Source organism: Suricata suricatta, chromosome 7, assembly GCF_006229205.1.
Source record: "Suricata suricatta isolate VVHF042 chromosome 7, meerkat_22Aug2017_6uvM2_HiC, whole genome shotgun sequence".
NCBI classification, from domain to species: domain Eukaryota; kingdom Metazoa; phylum Chordata; class Mammalia; order Carnivora; family Herpestidae; genus Suricata; species Suricata suricatta.
The window spans coordinates 16,838,844-16,856,801 of NC_043706.1; the positions used below are offsets into that span (position 1 = coordinate 16,838,844).

Here is a 17,958-nt window from a genome sequence, read left to right on the forward strand (position 1 = left end):
CCTCTCTTCCTCAGCCCAATGGAGCATTTACTTCTCTTTCCAGGTCAACAAAGACTATGCACATTGCTCCACAGCTTTTATTATGAAAATTTTCAAACCAAGTACAGTTGAAAGAATTTTTGCAGTGATCAGCTATATTACCTGTCACTTGGATTCTACCATTCATTTGCCTTACCCCAAATCTGTGCATGCCCATCCATTGATTCATCTTATTTTTGGTGTATTTCAGACTAAATTGCAAACAGCACTACTCTTCCTTGGTAAATAAGACTGTTGGTGTTTAACTCATGTTTCTGAAGTTTTGCCACGCTGCACAGCCCACCTAGGAAGACCATGAAGATCAAAGGCAAACCTGTGGCTCTTTCTGTGGGTGATTTATCTTCCCAATCCCCCTCCCCAGGCATTTAAACATTGGCTCTTTAATTATAGTGGTGCCTACCTTGTGCACTTGAGTTTCTAGAGTGGAAAAGGGACTTTTTTTTTTTTTTTTTTTACAAATCCAATCGCAGTATCTTTTGTTCTCTGGTATTTGAGGCCAAAAAGACTCCTATAGGTAGTGTAGGTGGAAAAGTTTATAAAATGAAAGAAGAAAGAAAGAAAGAAAGAAAGAAAGAAAGAAAGAAAGAAAGAAAGAAAGAAGAAAAGAAAAAGAAAAGAAAGAAGGAAGGGAGGGGAGGAAAGAAAGAAAGAGAGAGAGAGAGAGAAGAGAAGAGAAAGAAAGGAAGAGAAAGAAAGAAGAGAAAGAAAGGAAGAAAGAACGAACAATATAACCTATGTCTACATTTCTGATTTCTGTGTATCAGAGGGACTTAAAGCAAACTTGTAACTGTAACAACATGGAGGCCAGAGATGGCCTCTGCTTTTGGATACAAAATATTCCCAGGGAGACCTTCACCACTGTGCCAACCGGTGGGTGTCAGAGTCAGAAATTACAGTGGTGAGAAACGAGGCAAAAGTTTTTCACTCGCAAATGAATGGTAGTTATTGAAATCAGAGATGGCATTACTAGGATTTACAAAACAATTATTACTGTGTGTTTTTACCACATGGAGTTTGTGAGCTTAAGGAACATGACCCAGCAGTGTAATAACAAGCCTGAGTATAATAGCATCCTATTAAGGTTTGTTTTGCCTCCTTTTCCATGTCTGCTGTATTTACATTTAAGTTTTAATGGATGTTTTGGCCATGTGTTTGCCCCTGAGGAGATTTTGTAAAGGCTTTCGTGTTTTTTAACACATAAGAGGTGTTATATTTATGGTATAGTAAGCAAAAAATACCCTGAATGTCCCCAGAAATGAGATCTTGCTAGTGCAATAAAACTTCATTTTTTTTAAACGTTTATTTATTTTGTGAAAGAGTGCATGGGGGAGTGGCAGAGAGAGGGAAAGAGAGACTCCTAAGCGGGCAGAGACTGATGCAACATCTTTCTCACGAACCATGAGATCATGACCTGAAATCAAGAGTTGGACACTTGGGGCACCTAGGCGGCTCAGTCGGTTAAGTGTCTGACTTTAGCTCAGCTCATGATCTCACAGTTCATGGGTTCGAGCCCAACATCCGGCTCTGTGCTGACAGCTCAGAGCCTGGAGCCTCCTTCAGATTCTGTGTCTCCCCCTCTCACTCCCCCTCCCCTGCTCATATTCTGTCTTTCTCAAAATTAAATAAACTTAAAAAAAAATAAAAAGAAATAAAAGAGTTGGACACTTAACTGACAGAGCCACCCAGGTGCTTTGGCCATTTGTGGCAACGTGGATGGACCTCAAGGGTGTCATGGTAAGGGGACCGTGCTAAGGACCATGGGGAAGGGAAGGGGGGGAAAAAGTTAGGGAGAGAGAGGGAGGCAAATCATGAGAGACTCTTGAATACTGAAAACAAACTGAGGGCTGAAGTGGGAGGGGGCCAGGGGAAAGGGGGTGATGGACATGGAGGGGGGCACTTGTGGGGAAGAGCACTGGGTGTTATATGGAAACCAACTTGACAATAAACTATAATAAAAAAAGACTTCATTTAAATATATCTATCCATTAGCACCATAAACAAACCAAAGACATTGTTTTACAGACTCGGGGAAAAGGACCTCAGTTTAGAGTGTATATATAGAACTGATACTCAGATTGAAGCGTTGCCTGGACGGAAGGAAGGAGGCAAACATTGAGATGAACACAAAGTGGGTGACTTTATGGAAGCTCATTATGACAAACAGCTTCTGAAGGACAAAGTCTCTCCGTGACCAGTCTGAGAGGCTAGAAGCAGCCGTGTTTGTCTTGGTCAACTCAAATCAACACGAGAGCTAGTCCAACAAGGAAATGAAATAGAGGAAAGAGGCAGAGACTGTATTTTTAAGGGTTATCTGATTTTCAAAATGTGGAGGCTCCCTGAATTTCTTTCACTGGAGAAAATTAAGTGCTCTTGGCCCCTTGAGGATCCTAGAGATAAGAGTGCGACCATCCTAGGCTTACGGATTTAGTCTTTGGAGCCTGCATGACAGTGGTGAAAAATCATTGGCTCCATGGGTTATCTCGGGGATTAAGGCTTGTCTCTTTCTCCAGGATCAGGCAAACGCATCTCCTTGAACCTGTAGCCTCAAAAACAGGGAAGCTCTTTGTAACAGCTACATAGTTCCTGATGTGAAGTGAGTAAAAATAAGTGCTCATTATGTTTCATGTTGGCACTCAATGTAAACTTGTAAGAATGCTCTGTGGGCTGGTAAATTTAAGTTCTTATGTGCAATGCTATTTTGCAACAGGGAATCTAAAATGCCTTACAATAGGGGCACCAGGATGGCTCCGTTGCTTGAGTGTCTGACTCTTGATTTCCTCTCAGGTCAGGATCTCATGATTTTGTGAGTTCGAGCCCAGTGTAGGGCTCTGCCCTGACAGTGTGGAGCCTGCTTGGGAATCTCTTTTTCCTCCTCTGCCTTTTCCCTGTTCACATTTTTGCCCCTCCTCTTTTCACATTCTCTCTCTCTCTCTCTCAAAATAAATCGACATGGGGTAGCCTAGGTGGCTCAGTTGGTTAAGCGTCCAACTTCACCTCAAGTCGATCTCATCTGTGGGTTTAAGCCCCGCGTCAGGCTCAGTGCTGACAGCTCAGAGCCTGGAGCCTGCTTCAGATTCTGTGTCTCCCTCTCTCTCTGCCCCTCCCCCGTTCACACTCTGTGTGTGCATCTCTCTCTCTCTCAAAATGATAAACATTAAAAATATTTTTAAAAAACATTAAAAATTTTTTAAAGTAAAAAGTAAGCTGCTTTAATATGCTAATACTTAAATCCCTGTTTCATGCTTAGTGTTACATCTCCAAGATTTTCAGATGGAAGTGGGCATTACACTTGAGGACAGGAGGCAAAGACATAATTTGGTAGAAAAAGATGGAGAAAGAGCAATGCTGTCCTTTTAACCAATGCATTTGGAATGAGATCTTTCAGGAAAAATCTACCAAAATGATGGCTAATTGACGAGGGAAGATCATTTCATTCCGTCTTCTCCGTACGCCTGTCCTATTGTTTCAGCCTATGATGTTTTTGTTTACTCTGGAAGGAAATATTTTACCCCCTCTGAGATAATTAATTTTTGTCAGTTTCACTGTTTATAAGGGAAACTGAGAAACTGTTAATTGAAATACAGAATGAGTCACTGTTTTCAGTAATTTTTGGCAGTGCTCTAATTTGTGTCAATCCCAGCCTAATTATTAGATTTTTTGGAAGCAGAAAGCATATTTGATTTTTCTCTTACTCATTTTTTTCTTTAAGGAAGAAAAAAATTGTCTGCTGCCTGACAAAGGCTATACAATTTATACGAACGCGAGGTGAAACACCAGCACATTTGAAATACCAGGAGGTTTATTCTAACGCTTGATTCTTCACAGTAGCTCGATGTTCAGAAAGCTCACAGCCTGCGTCTTCCTCCTATCCCCCAGCCCCGGACAAAAAATGTAATTCTTTTAAAGACCTTCTCACTGGTATTAAGCCACAGTATATGGCCCGTCACTAATGACATCACCGAGGTAAACTTCCCAGAAGTCATCAGGGAGAATTCACTTGGAAATCCAATTGAATGTCACTTGCAAAGGGCAGGCTTCTAGAAGAGGTGACCAGTCATGCATTCCTGAGTTATTTGTTGTAAAAGCATTAATCACCGCGAACTCATTTGGTCCTAATGCGAACGCACTACATTATTCCATGGGAATTCTGTTCCCAATAATCATTAATGTAGAGAATGGAAGGTGCTGATGACAGGGTTAATAAAATCTGTCAGATCAATGGCCGGTATAATGGGGCTGTTAATGCTTCCTAATAGAAGCCGGATCTTCCTGGCTGCGGCAGAGTGAAGGCGGGAGGGGAGGCGGGTGGCCGCGCTGGGCAGACAGCCCTGTCTCTCGCCTCCCGGGGTGGCCTCTGGGTGAAAAGAGCATTGACGGCAGTCACCGGGTATTGCCAGGGCTCAGAGGTGGCCTCAACTGGGGGCAGACGCACCTGCTGTGGGCTGGGGAGGGAGCCACGGGGTGGCCACAGGGACCGCTGTGCTACCCTCTTCCAGCTGCTTGCATGCCTGCATCCGGGCACCAGGGGCTGGGGGCATCCCAGAACCTCGCTTCAGCCCACTCCACACGAGGCCACCCAGGGCGTGCAGGCCGGCAGTCACAGTGATGAGTGGCAATCATAGCTAATGCTCACCAGAAGCGCTCAGGGGCTGAGACGAAGCCCTTTACACACTCTAACCCCAGTCCTCAGGGTAGTGTTCCTTGTGACGTGTAGACTGGCTACTCTCCACCGTATAGCTGAGGAAGCTGAAGTTCAAACAGATTCAGTCACTAGCCCAAGGTCAGATTTGAAAGTTTGAGTCCATAGTTACTACGCTTTTTTATTAGAAGGAGAGATACAGAAACAGTAGCCTAAAATCAGACCCAGAGAGTGATGTGGGGTATGACTTTTGGCCTACATGTCTTTCCACTGGTACATGCAACCTGCCAGCAAGTTCAGAACAAATTTTGGGCAAAGTCTATAAAAGCCGTATAGCAGGAGGAAGGGGGGGTGCTCGGTTGAGTGTCTGACTCTTGATTTCAGCTCAGGTCATGGTGGGTTGTGGGATGGAGCCCTGCATGGGGCTGAGTGTGGAGCCTGCTTGAGATTCCCTTTCTCTCTCCCTTTGCCCCTTTCCCCGACTTGTTCTCTCTCTGAAATTAAAAGGAAAGGGTATATATATAAAAGCTATAGTTAGTCTATAGTTAGTCTGCAGTGCTGTTGCTACTAAATCAGGGCACCCATGGCCTGTAAGAGGCCTAATGACTTGGTGCCATCAAACTGCAGCCTTGTCAGGGCCCCAGGAGGCCCTCTCTGCCCAGCAGTGCCCTATTATTAAGATTTGCTCCTTCTCATTCCACCCTACCCCATAAAAACTTGCCGCATTCCTTGTCATCTGTGGGTCCTGATCTCCTGACCATACCCTCCGTAGTTCAGGGAGAGTGAGGAGAAACTGTGGTCTCCTGAAGATATGTGTGAGCATAGCACAGACATGACTGACAGTAAAGGCCACCCAGAGCGGGCACCCAGGGCCCCAGCCACATAGCTGGGCATGGGAGCCTGGTGGCATGGGCTCTGTGACATCACTAAGCCCTAGGGACTGTTGCTTTGGGGATCAGGAATGGGAATGAGTTGGGGTTTACAGGTGAAGCCTGAGGACACAAGAGGGCTACCAAGAGCCAAGGAAATCGGGGACCTGGGATTAAAGAGGAATGATAGCTGTACATGTTAAAAAAAATATATATATATATATGTATATAAAATACTAACACTACTAGTTGCTCCCAGTAAGCAATATTCTCTGTCACCCCACCCCCAGATCTTACGAGTACATATCGTAAGTGCTAGACTACATGGCACGGAATATAAATGCAGTAGAACTGAGTGAGAGAAATTAGCAGGAGAAAACTTCAGGGACAGCATCCTGAAAGATCGTCTTGGCTGTGAAGAACATGAATGATTAGAATACAGGGAGAGAAGACATTCCACACCGAGTTGAGGCATGAACAGAAGTGTGAGGGTGGAGCTAGCTAGCTGAGTGCAAAAGGGGAATGGAGGAAACAGACTTGTTCTAGTGGAGGCCTGTGTGTGTGTGTGTGTGTGTGTGTGTGTGTGTGTGTGTGTGCGCGTGCATTGGAAGAAGAGCAGAGAGCAATAAGCAGGAGCAGAGAAGGTGGTAGAACACTACAAACAGCCTTGGTGGCCAAAGGAGTTTGGGCCAGCATGGCAGGGAATATGGAGCCACTGGAGGCTCTTGGGTGTCTAAGGAGCACGATCTAAGCCAACTTTGGGGAAGTTTCCTCTGGTAGTTGCATAAGAAAGGAAAGGAAAGGAAAATTGGGGGGCATGGCGGGCAGCTGGGGCTTTCTGATGTTATGATTTATCATTTCTTCTCCTACAGCACACAACCATACTGCCCTTCTCACTGGTTGAAGTAGTCCTCAGGCCACATTGCTACCCACTGAGGAAGAAAGGACTCACCTTGTTGGCTGTGGCCAGCCTCGCTTACATCAGCAGGTACGAATCACAGAGAGGAAATCTACTTAGACTTTTCTTTCAAGACTCTGGAGGCCCCAGAAGAAGCACTTGGTTCTGTAGGATTGCCTTCATCCTGAGTTAACAGGGATTTAACTATCATTACATTTTTAGGTAGGAAAGATTCTTACTTTTTGATGTTGATGCTCATAGAAACATCACATGCCCAAGAGTACACAGGTGTGAGTGCACAGGGAGCAGGTCACACATTCCTCTCTCTGTCTCATGGAGAAGTAATCATTGCAAAGCTATACATGTTACTCTCCCCAAGAAAATATTGATGGTTGGTTCCATTTGCAGTTAAAAAGGCATTTGACTGGTCAGGCATGGTAGTTTGGCCCATTTCTGTTGCCTGTATTTTTATCGGCTTATTTGCATCAACATCTGGCACAAGAGCTCTTACACGGCCTTTGGGCAATTGTCCAGGGTCTTAGAGACCAGCCACACTGGAGGCACGGGAGATAATTCAAGAAGCTGGCCTAGATTTCATTATTCAACCACCTGGTTACACCAACACTCAGGAGTGCTGCCGATGGTGTGTAATCAGGGGAAAAGGCTTGGCCTTCCCCCTAATGACTAGAAACCTCCCCCCCTTTCCATCCTGTCACCTTATCATCCACAACCATGTCTTGCTCTACAGATAGGGGCCTGCCAAGCATAATCCCTGCAGATCAGAAGCTAATCTTGCTATTTCTTCTCTAGTCTAGACTCATATAAGCTGTTCATATCTGATAATCTGGGTAATCCCCCAATCTCTCCTTATGTGGAGGAAGTTTAATTAAGTATTAGGGCTCTGCTAGAGATGGGAGCCAGAACAAGAACACATTCCATAGGACAGTGCTTGTTTTGTTGGCTTCACCATACTTTGCTTCACAGCCCCTATTCTTTGTGCCCAGAACTCTAAAGATGGTTCCTCCCGTGCCTTTTGTTTCCTTCTGTAATGTATGCACCTCCCACCCTTCTGCACCTCTTCTTCTCTGAGTCTCCCAAATCTTTCTTGCTTCTCCTCTTGTGAAGAAAGAAAGTACTTGCTCAATAAATCTACCTTAGAACTTCAGGTAGACACTGGTTGCCAGTCTGGGGTCTTTTGTTTTTTGGTTGTTCTTTTTTTTTCTTTTTTTTTTTTGAGAGAGAGAGAAAAACAGAGAAAGAACATGAGAAGGTGAGGAACAGAGAAAGAGAGAAAGAATCCCAAGTGGGCTCACACCTATCAATGATCCTGATGTGGAGCTCAATCTTACGGCTGTGAGATTATGACCTGAGCTGAAATCAAGTCAGAGGCGTAACTGACTGAGCCACCCAGGGATCCCTGGGGCCTTTGCACTTTAACAAAGGACACTTTTAGGAGGCAGGCGAGAGTTGGGCACCTACTGGCAGTTGATTCTCAAGCCCAGCGTTGAGAAGGATTCTGAGATCCTCCCCAAAAGAGTTTTATCATTAGTAGTATCTGTCAATAGTGTAAGAACGGGAAGTGGGAAGATAGGTGCCCTCTATTTACCATATCTGGTTTAATCCAAAGGAATGAATCTCTAAAGATAGAATATCTGGATCCTGAGGTCAGGTAAAAGTATACATATATCAAGATACTCTTTCCTATTACTATGTGTGGAGCAGAAGCAGGGTGGCATCTGGCCGATTATCCACACGAATTTCCATACTTTTGCTTTTTTGTGTGGACTTCCATCTGATTTAGTTCTCCTTACTGAGTGTAACTTTTGGAATTCATATATAAGGTAGCATCTTTGGTCTGTTAACTTCTACCTAATGACTTGGAAGGTGGCAATCAATCATCACACCTGACTTTCGCCCTTCTGTTCTCAGAAACCAAGAGGGTAGAAAAGCACCTAATGCCACTGGTATCTTGGGGAGTGATTGTGGTGGGTGAGAAGCAGTAGTCAAGAGAGCTTAGCTTGTCGGTGGAGAAAGGAAGTGCAATGAGATGGGGCTCCGGTGCGAGAGTATCATGCGTCCGTCCAATTATTCATTGCCAGGCACTGTGTTAATCGACTGAGGATACAGTGGTGTGCAAGACACATGTTGCCTTCAGGGACTGTCTGAGAGGGAGGAAATTCCCAAAGGGACAACAGAGTAAGGGAACTATAGCAGGGGCAAGCCCAGGGCGCTGTGGGTGCCAGGAGCAATGTTGAGAGCTGGCTTCTGAAGGGAACTGATGCCTAAGCTGACACCCAACGAATGAGAAGGAATAAGTCAAAAGAGATGCGGAAAAGATCTTCAGGGAGAGAAAGCAGCATGTGCATAGGACTGGGGTTGGTGAGGGTAGGGCTGAATTGGAGGACAGGGAAAAGCCGGATCATGAATTCGCATCAGTGAATCTGGACCGTGGGAGGTGAGGGCTCGTCTGTGGGAAAGTTTTAAGCAGAGGAGTAAATGATTGATTGGAAAGATGCCTCTGGATGAAGTGTGGCAATTAAAGAAAAACAAGACAGGGAGACCAATTAGTGGCATTTGTGGTCACTCAAAAGAATGGGTGTTAGCCAACCGATGACAATATTGGTCAATCTGCAAATGCAATCAGAGAGGGCGAGTCGTGGAGGTGACTTGGAGGTCATCCAGCGCCAGAGGCCTGAAGCCTCACAGATTAAAAGACATGCCCAAGGTCCTAGGGCTGGAGAAGGTCGAAGCTGAGACTTACACTCAAGGCTCCCATTTCCAAATGCAGTTCGAGGGGCGCCTGGATGGCTCAGTTGGTTAAGCCTTCGTCTTCGGCTCAGGTCATGATCTCACCTTTGTGGGTTCGAGCCCCGGGTCCGGCTCTGTGCTGACAGCTCGGAGCCTGGAGCCTGCTTCCAGTACTGTGTGTACATCTCTCTCTTCCCCTCCCGGCTCATGCTCTGTCTCACTCTGTCTCAAAAGTAAATAAAACATTAAAAAAAAACAAAAACAAATGCAGTTCGCTTTCCACTGTATCCACACGGCCAGATATTTGCTCAGCTCCCCGTGCCTGCAAAACATACTCTGCAACATGCTAGGAGGGGCAGTGAGCATGCGCAAAACCTTAACCTCATTTCTTTGGTCAGACTTTGGTGATGTCGCTGTTCCCAGCTCTGTGCCCGGATTGGATGTTACAGTGATACAATGGAGCAAGGGTACGGAGGGCGGTGGTGGAGACCCGTCATGAGCAGGAATGTGATGGGGGAGGGGGGGCGCCTGGTGAGGAGTGGAAGAGGTTTGGGATGTGGCCTCCTCTTCACTGATGAGATACCAAATCGGCATTTCGCCCATGAGGCTCCATTTTTGCTAGGACAAAGGGAGGACGCCCGCCTGCGGCATCTTGCGCAGCTCGGTTTGCAGAAGTTTCCCTACCTCTGCCCATCCCGGTGGTGGGAGCTCAGACGTCTGCTGTCCGCCGCCTCTGCCCTTGCGCAATGCTCTGGGGCCCGTGGGCCCTCGCACCACAGACGGCCATCAACAGGGTTCCACAAAGTGTGGCTATCCACGGAGCTGCTTTAGGGAAGTGGCTGGGGGCCAGCTGTCAGGCATGCCGGTTTGGATGGTCAAATAGGGAAACGGCATAGCAAGAATGAGGTAAAGAACATGGGCCGAGGCCAGAGCGAGCGTGAGAAACAAACATGAGTCAGAAAAACGGCAATAGCTGTGAGCAGGAGAAGCATCGCACTGCTGAAACCGTATTTCAACGACCTAAAAATAGCCACCAGGACCATGGGGACTGCCTTCCATGGAGCACTTGATTTTTGTTACGTTTCAGATTGCGACATCGGAGGGCGGCCAGTAAGCGGGAAAAGAAAGCTTTGTGAAGTAGTTATAACTGCAAATCTTTCATTTCCTTTGGAAAGCATTGCTCACCTATAAATACGGTAGCTTGCTCCCGGCTCCCTTCTCTCTCACCCCTACACACCTCACCTAGCTCTCTCTGAGGTTATGGCGGGGAGCAGGAAAACAGACACGTTCCTACAGCTGGCTCTGATTCACTGTTTTATGGAACACAGGGCTGGTCCTGCTGGGAAGCGCCCAGTTATATAAGGCCCAGGCCCAGCCTGCAGGGGGTTTGTACTTAAGTGGAGATGAGCCGTGCTTTATAAGAACACAAGATGGGAAGTGATGAAATATAGCAAATACGAGGAGCCCTGGGAACACGGAGGAGGAAGCAGTTTTGTCTGGCTGGGTGCTGCGGAAAGGGCTTCAGGAAAGGTGTGTGTTGGCTCCCGGCCCTGAAGGGCTGGTGGAGGGGAGTGGCAAAAATGAAAGTGTACAACGGAACGTGTCCCCAAGGCCAAGAGGGCACAGAGGGCAGTAGAGCACCCCCTGTAGCGCGGCCTGCTGGTGACAGAGGCTAACAGGGAGTGGCCCTACCCCCGGAGGCTTGCGGATGACAGACTAGAGCTTTAGACACAGTATAGACAACCTGAGGTTTGTGTTTCTACAACAGGGAGGGGAAGTGGGAGGTATTAGTAACATGGGCAGAGAACTACGTTGTTAACAAGGCTGTCGTGACAATGGTGCTTAAAATGGACTAGTGCATCAAGACACGGGAAGCAAAATAGAATCGTATAACACCCAGACAAAAGGTACATGGAATATGCTTATCATCGAGTTTAGTCCCATGGCCCTATTCTCAATCCGTGGTTATGTCATAGCTCCCGCGTCAGGCCACGTCTGGGTGCTCAGAGCGCTATTTTCCTGGCTGCAGGCGGCGCGGGTCTTCAATATGCTCCTCTCTGAGCATTCTAATAAGACTGTGAGTATTCACGCCTGCCTGTGTTGCTCACCTCTGCTGACTGGCCATATGTACCTAGCCTCCCGAACCCAACATCTCCACCCGGCTCTGTGTCCCGGTCAGTTTGCCCCCCACCTCCCCATTTGCTGAGACCCTCACTGTTACTGCCCACAGGTCCCCTGTGTCCCTAGAATAATGCTACTGGCCACTACACAGCCCCAGCTGGCCTGCAGTGTGCCACCGCCTTGCTCTCGGTAGACCAGAAATCTGCCGGGGCCGTAGGTGTCTCCGCTAGTGCCGAGCTCGAGCATGACACAGATAGGCACCGATGACCCAGCCGCGGGGGAGGTGTTTGCGAAGTCATCCTCAATAGCAGTTCCTATGAGGCAAGAGAGAGCATTTCTTTCTTCTATCCTCTGCTCATTCAGGTGAGCTCCCCCATCAAAGGGGCCTGGGGTCTCAGGCACAATCCTTTAAATTTGTGCATCCATTTACATACACACACATCTACACATGCAGATATCTTACCACCGGAATACATTACAAAACTTCCAGAGAGGGCACTTAACTGAGTTCCGAGATCAGTGTCTACTTCCACAAGGACATTATGGTAAATTCTTGCCCACAGCCGCTGTTAGCTTTTTCCTAGGTATAAATACACCGTTTGTCTGGGATTGTCTAGATGCACCATAGTTTCATAACCTTGAATCTTGAGATCAGCATCCTGGCCCCATTTTTCACAGAAGTACTCCTTTGCCTCCATGTAAATTAATATATGAAATAAATATAAAGATGCTACACAATACTCCTTATTGTCAACGTTTGGAGTCCAGGCCAGTTGGGAAGCAAACTAGAGACAGGTAGAAATGGAAGGCTGGGAGAGGGAATGGCCGTCCACACTTCTCCCTCCCGTCCAAATCACAGCTCCTGCTCAACCCAAATGCCTGTTTCAAAAATCAGAAGCAATACCATCCTGAAGAGTGATATCACTGTATGAGCAAGAGTGAGGGCACCCAAGACACATTGTGGAAGTAACAGAATAGGCTTGTGGCTTCCTTGGCATGCCATGGGCCAATGAGAAGTCAAGGACAGTTCTATGAATTTTTGGTTGGCAGACCAGGGAAGACGGTGGTTGCGCTAATACATGTAGAAAAGTTAGGGAAACAAAATAGTTTGGGGGTGTAAGTGAAAGACTCCACTTAAAATCCCCCATCTGGGTCCCATTCCAAAAGACTCTGGTTAAATTGGTTTAGGGTATGTCTTGAGCAGGGTATGTCTTGAGCATTGGGATTCTTAAAGCTCCCCATGGCTATTCTAATCTTCAGCCAAAGCTGAGAGCCAGTTGCCTAGAGGAACTTCCATTTGGACATTCTTCCCAGGAGAGGTGGGACAGTGGAGATCCAGAGAGCGAACCCTCCTGGTAGACTGAGCTTGCTGGAAAAAGAAAGTGAGAGAGAGAAAGAGAGAGGGAGAGAGAGAGAGAGGTGGAAAGTAAATGCTGGAAGTAAATGCTTGGGGCAATGCCTTCCTCTAAAAAGTAGGAGGAGCAAGGGGACAGCAAAGTAGCAAAGAATGATCCAGTGGTAGAAAATGGAGAAGTTACAAGAGCCCGATGGTCCCTAAAGGGAGGAGGAAGCTCCCGGCCAGAAGGGGGTGATATAGCAAGGGTGGGCAATAGTTTTAACTGTCTTGAACTGGTGGCCACCACAAACAGCTCTCATTATTGCTGGTATTTTCAACATCCAGGTTAACAATTTAGCCCTCTAGCTTCACAATTTCTTTCTACTCCATTTAAAATTCTCCTTTTCTTTTTTCTTTTCTTTTCTCTCCTCTTCTCCCCTCTCCTCTCCTCTTTTATTTCATTCTCTTCTCTTCTCTTTACATTCTTTACCTGACATGTATTTTTTTAAGACAGTAGTAGAAGGGATGTCTGTGTGGCTCAGTCAATTGAGCGTCTGACTCTTGATTTCAGCTCAGGTCATGATCTCATAGTTCATGAGTTCAAACCCCACATTGGGCTCTGTGCTGACAATGTGGAACCTGCTTGGGATTCTCTCTCTTACTCTCTCTTTGCTTCTTCCCTGCTCTTGCTCTCTCCTTCTCTCAGAATAAATAAATGGACTTAAAAAAATGGTAGAAACTCACAAGGTACTATTAAAAAGCCAGAAGCTGGCAGGCATCTTCACCATGCCATTGTTCATGTTTGGGAGCTTGGGAAGACAGGTGAGTAGAAGGGTGACACGGGGGTGCTTTGCCAAGGCAGCAATAGGCTCTGTCCCCACCTTAAAGAATCACCAGGTCCCAGATGTTCTCAGGATGGAAGTCTTCTGCTAACTTCAGCTCAGGTCATGATCTCATAATTTGCAAGTTCAAGCCCCACATTGGTCTCTGCACTGGCAGTGAGGATCCTGCTTGGGATTCCCTCTCTCTCTCTCTCTGTCTCTTCCCCTCCTCCACTTGTGCTCACTCTCCCTCAAAAAAAAAAAAAAAACCAAAAAAAAAAACCGCCTTAAAAGCAAGGAAGTGTTAGCATAAAGCCCACAAAACCCTTTTTTATCTACTAGTCCCTAATCCACAGACTTCCACTGTTGCTGTACTGATAAGACACAAAATATATTAATTTCATGAGGACCATTGGATGGTACAGTATCTAGGATGAGAAAACTATAAGAGATTAATTTTTGGCTGCCAATCTGTGCCTGCCCAGCCTGACTCATATAGATTCACTCAGCAGACAGCTCTAGAAGAACGTACTGTATTTCTCTCTGAACTGAGGGTCAGAATTATTGGCCTCTTCAAGGTATTCATAAAGCAAGCAATCAATTAATGAAAATATGGAAGGTCGTGTGTACATCTCCCTGGTTTCAGAGGCTGTGATGTTTTCAGTGGGTCAGGCAGCTGAGAGCTGTCTGCAGAAGCTACCGTCAATAGCAGTTAAAGAGAACCATAGGTGCTGGGGAGCCTGGGTGGTGCAGTCGGTTGAACTTCTGAGTTTGGCTCAGGTCATGATCTCACAGTCCGTGAGTTCAAGCCCCGTGTAAGGCTCTGTGCTGACAGCTCAGAGCCTGGAGCCTACTTCGAATTCTGTGTCTCCTTCCCTCTCTGCCCCTCCCCCACTCATGTTCTGTCTCTTTTTTGTCTCAAAAATAAATGAACTTTAAAAAATATTTTTTAAAAAAAGAAGGTACTATATAGGTGCTAGTAGAAGCATCCCCAAAGAGCCATTTGTTTAAAAATATACTTGCCATGTTCCTGGCACTTGGGAAACAGATGTGTATGATAGATACAATCCCTGGCCCATTCCAGGCTGAGAAAGACAACCAAATAAACAGCAAGGGTAAGTTCGTGGTAAAGGACATATATGGATGGCATAAGAATCTGAATGGGTGTTATGGGATCTTTGGGAAATATTTTCTAGAGAAATTGACATATAAACCAAAACTTGAAGTGTGAGTATGGCCCAGCCAGGCACAGAGCAAGGAGAAGTGTGTCCTAGGAAGTGAAAAGGTCACAGGTGTTCCAAGCAGAGACAACAGCAGGTAGTGCCTGGTTTATTTAAGAAACAGAAAAGGGTCTAATATGGATGGACCCTTGATCTGAAGGTGGACAAAGGGCCAGGCCAGGAAGGCTGCTAAGGGAGCTTGGGTATTTTCCTAAAGCATTGGTGGGCATCCACTGGAGGCAGGGGAGTGCCATGAACGGATTTCTCTTTTGGAAAGATTAATGGATTGCTAGTAGCTTGTGGTAAGGAAAGTGGATTGAAGGATCCAAGAAAACCCAACAAGTAGACAATTACAGAAACCCTTCTAGATGAAGGAGCCTGGACCAAGATTGGGAAATGAGTGCAATGGAAGAAGAATTAGATGTGGTTTCATGGCATCTTACATGGGGGCTAGGGAAGAGCTGTCACTGACTAAGAAGACATTGATAAATCCATTTCGGCCTCCATCTTCCTTCCTTCCTTCCTTCCTTCCTTCCTTCCTTCCTTCCTTCCTTCCTTCCTTCCTTCCTTCCGTCCTTCCTTCCTTCCTCCTCTCCTTCCCTCCTTCCCTCCATCCCTTCCTTCTTTCCCTCACCCTCCTCCTCCTTCTCCTTCTCCTCATTCTCTTCTTCCTCCTCCTCCTCCTCTTTCTCTGTCTCTTTCTCTCTGACTGCCCTTCATTAAATAACTGCACTTCTGCCTCCTGCTGTATTTGTATTTTCATTACTTTTCCGCTGACAGTTAACACACCTATAACTTTCTTTGCACATTCTCTGTGAAGCTACAGACTTCATTAACTTACCTCAGTAACTTTCCTTTATGGAACCTTATGCTGAAGGAAACAAAAATGAAGTAAATAAAGAGAAACTTTCCAGCCCTCTAGGGGAATGTTCTTATTCACAGACTATCTTATATAAATGTGCATGGAAAGTAGGAAGCCCTAATTTCTAGTTTATAAAGTAAACAAAGTGAGCTAATTAAAACAATCTGTTTGGAGTACGTTCAGATCTCCCTGTTGACCTCAAATTCCTAGCCCCAGCTCCTTGGGGATTTACTCTCTATCCTTTATACCTTCTCTAGTCTGTCATGAGAAGCAGCTATGTAGGACAGAAGTACTGTGGATATCCTTCTAATGCACGTGCCCATGGGACATGCCTCTCACTGAATCCCAATATTGGTAATAATGACAATGTAAGGGAGCATAATTTGAAACCCAAAATGTGTCTCTTTGGCATGAGGACTACTGTACTTTTATTTTTAAAATTTTTTTCTACTCATTTATTTTGAGAGGTGGAGGAAGGGGCAGAGGGAAAGAGGAAAGAGAGAATCCCAAGCAGGCTCCATCCTGTCAACACACAGCCCAATGTGGGGCTCGAACTCACAAACCATGAGATCATAATCTGAGCCAAAAGCAAGAGTTGAATGTTTAACTGACTGAGACATCCAAGTGCCCCAGCATGAGGACTATTTTATGCTGAGTATTTTTAAGAAGCAGAAGGTTAGGGAAGAAGGTTTGACCTTTTCCCAACTGCCTATCAGAATTTAGGGGACTAAATCCATCCTGGGGACTACTCCAGGTTGGGAGCTGTCCCCATAGATAAGCACAGTGTAATATGAACTAGGTGAGGGACACAGGGAGGACCCTAGCAAAATCTGTTTATTCCCTCCTTATGTACAGTTCAGCAGACATTCAGTTAACACACCTCTACTCTTTCTCATCTTCCTGCGAATTGTCTTCCTTCCTTTTGAAGACCCAGAACACCCTCCCTTAGTCCTTAGTTTCAAATGACATATACGTTTCCATTGTTTGGCTGCATATGGCCTCATATTGTTGTGGAACCCCCATACTACAAAATTAAATTTGATTTTCTCATGTTAATTTATCATACGTCAGTGTAATTCTTAGACCAGCCAAAAGGATCTTGAATGATGGAGGAAATTTTTTCCTCCCAAGGAAAAATAATTATTGTTTGTTTTCTATCTAGGAAAGTTTTAATTACATAAAAGGAGCATCTAGATGGGTCTGGGACAGCAGAGTGATACTAGCATGGCCAGGACAAGGCACCAAGTTCCAGCTTGCTAAGACTGATGCTTCCTTGTTTTTATTGTGGTAAAATACACTTAAGAAAAATTAACCATATTTTAGTATAGAGGTGGAATTTAAGGAAAGGTATTAAGCAGGCTGTGTTGTAGCTTATGAACAAGTAATATATTGTATCATTTATCTTGAATGTATCATAGATAAGCTGCTATATGACGATCGCCACTTCAGATAGCTGTGAAATTAGGTGATTAACTAGTTGTTACTTAACCTTCTAATTTCTGTATAAGTCTAATTACATGAAACAGAAGTTGGGGTTTTGATTTTTTACTTTGCTTTTCTGTTTGGAGTGTCATTGTAACTACTGTATTGTAGATGATGAAAAATAATTGTATATGTTAAAAAAATATGAAACTTTATAAAGTAAAAAAAAATAAAATAAAATTTCAAAAAAAAAAGAAAAGAAAAATTTGCCATTTTCATTATTTTTAAGTTCAGTGGCATTACATACTTACAGTTTGTGCAGCCATTCCACCATCCAAGTGCCCCAGCATGAGGACCATCTCCCGAACATTTTTCTTCTCAAACTGAAAATCTGTACACATAGAACAGTAATTCCTCATTCTCTCTTTCCCCTAAGTTCTGACACCACCATTCTACTTTCTGTCTCTATGAATTTGATCATATGATATTTATTCTTTTGTGACTGGCTTGTTTCATTTAACATAGTATCTTCAAGGTCCATTCATGTTGTAGCATGTGTCACAATCTCCTTCTTATTTAAGGGTTAATAATATTCCATTGTGTATCTTTACCACATTTTACTTATCTATTCATTCATAGATGGACACTTGGATACTTCCATGTTTTAGCTATTGAGAATAATGCTAATATGGGCATAGGTATACAAATATGTCTTTGGGTCCTCACTTCCAATTTTTTGGGGTGTGTACCAGGAAGCAGAAGTGCCAGATAATATGGTAATTCTAAATTTAATTTTTTGACACTATTTTCCATAGAGGTTAAACCATGTTACATACCTACCAACAGTGCCCAAGGGTCCCAGTGTCTCCACATACTGTCCAAATACTTATTTTCCCAGTTGTGGCCATCCTACTGGGTGCTAAATAGTATCTTCCTATAGTTTTGATTTGTATTTCCTTGATGATTAATGATGTTGTGTACCT

The 17,958-nt window shown here is 45.0% G+C and overlaps 1 protein-coding gene and 1 long non-coding RNA gene across 4 annotated transcripts in view; one reads left to right on the plus strand and one right to left on the minus strand.

Annotated features, from left to right (window-relative positions):
• The window catches only part of LOC115296264, a 29,650-nt gene extending 12,295 nt beyond the window's left edge, over nucleotides 1-17,355 (minus strand). The window contains exon 1 of the long non-coding RNA XR_003910821.1: nucleotides 17,287-17,355. This is a non-coding gene — a long non-coding RNA (uncharacterized LOC115296264). The remainder of the gene's footprint in view (nucleotides 1-17,286) is intronic.
• Nucleotides 1-17,958, plus strand: part of ADTRP (androgen dependent TFPI regulating protein) — a 67,527-nt gene that overhangs the window by 38,615 nt on the left and 10,954 nt on the right. For all 3 annotated transcript variants that reach the window (XM_029944729.1, XM_029944730.1, XM_029944732.1), the window contains exon 5: nucleotides 6,420-6,535. In XM_029944729.1, the coding sequence (XP_029800589.1) occupies nucleotides 6,420-6,535 (116 nt within the window). The remainder of the gene's footprint in view (nucleotides 1-6,419; nucleotides 6,536-17,958) is intronic.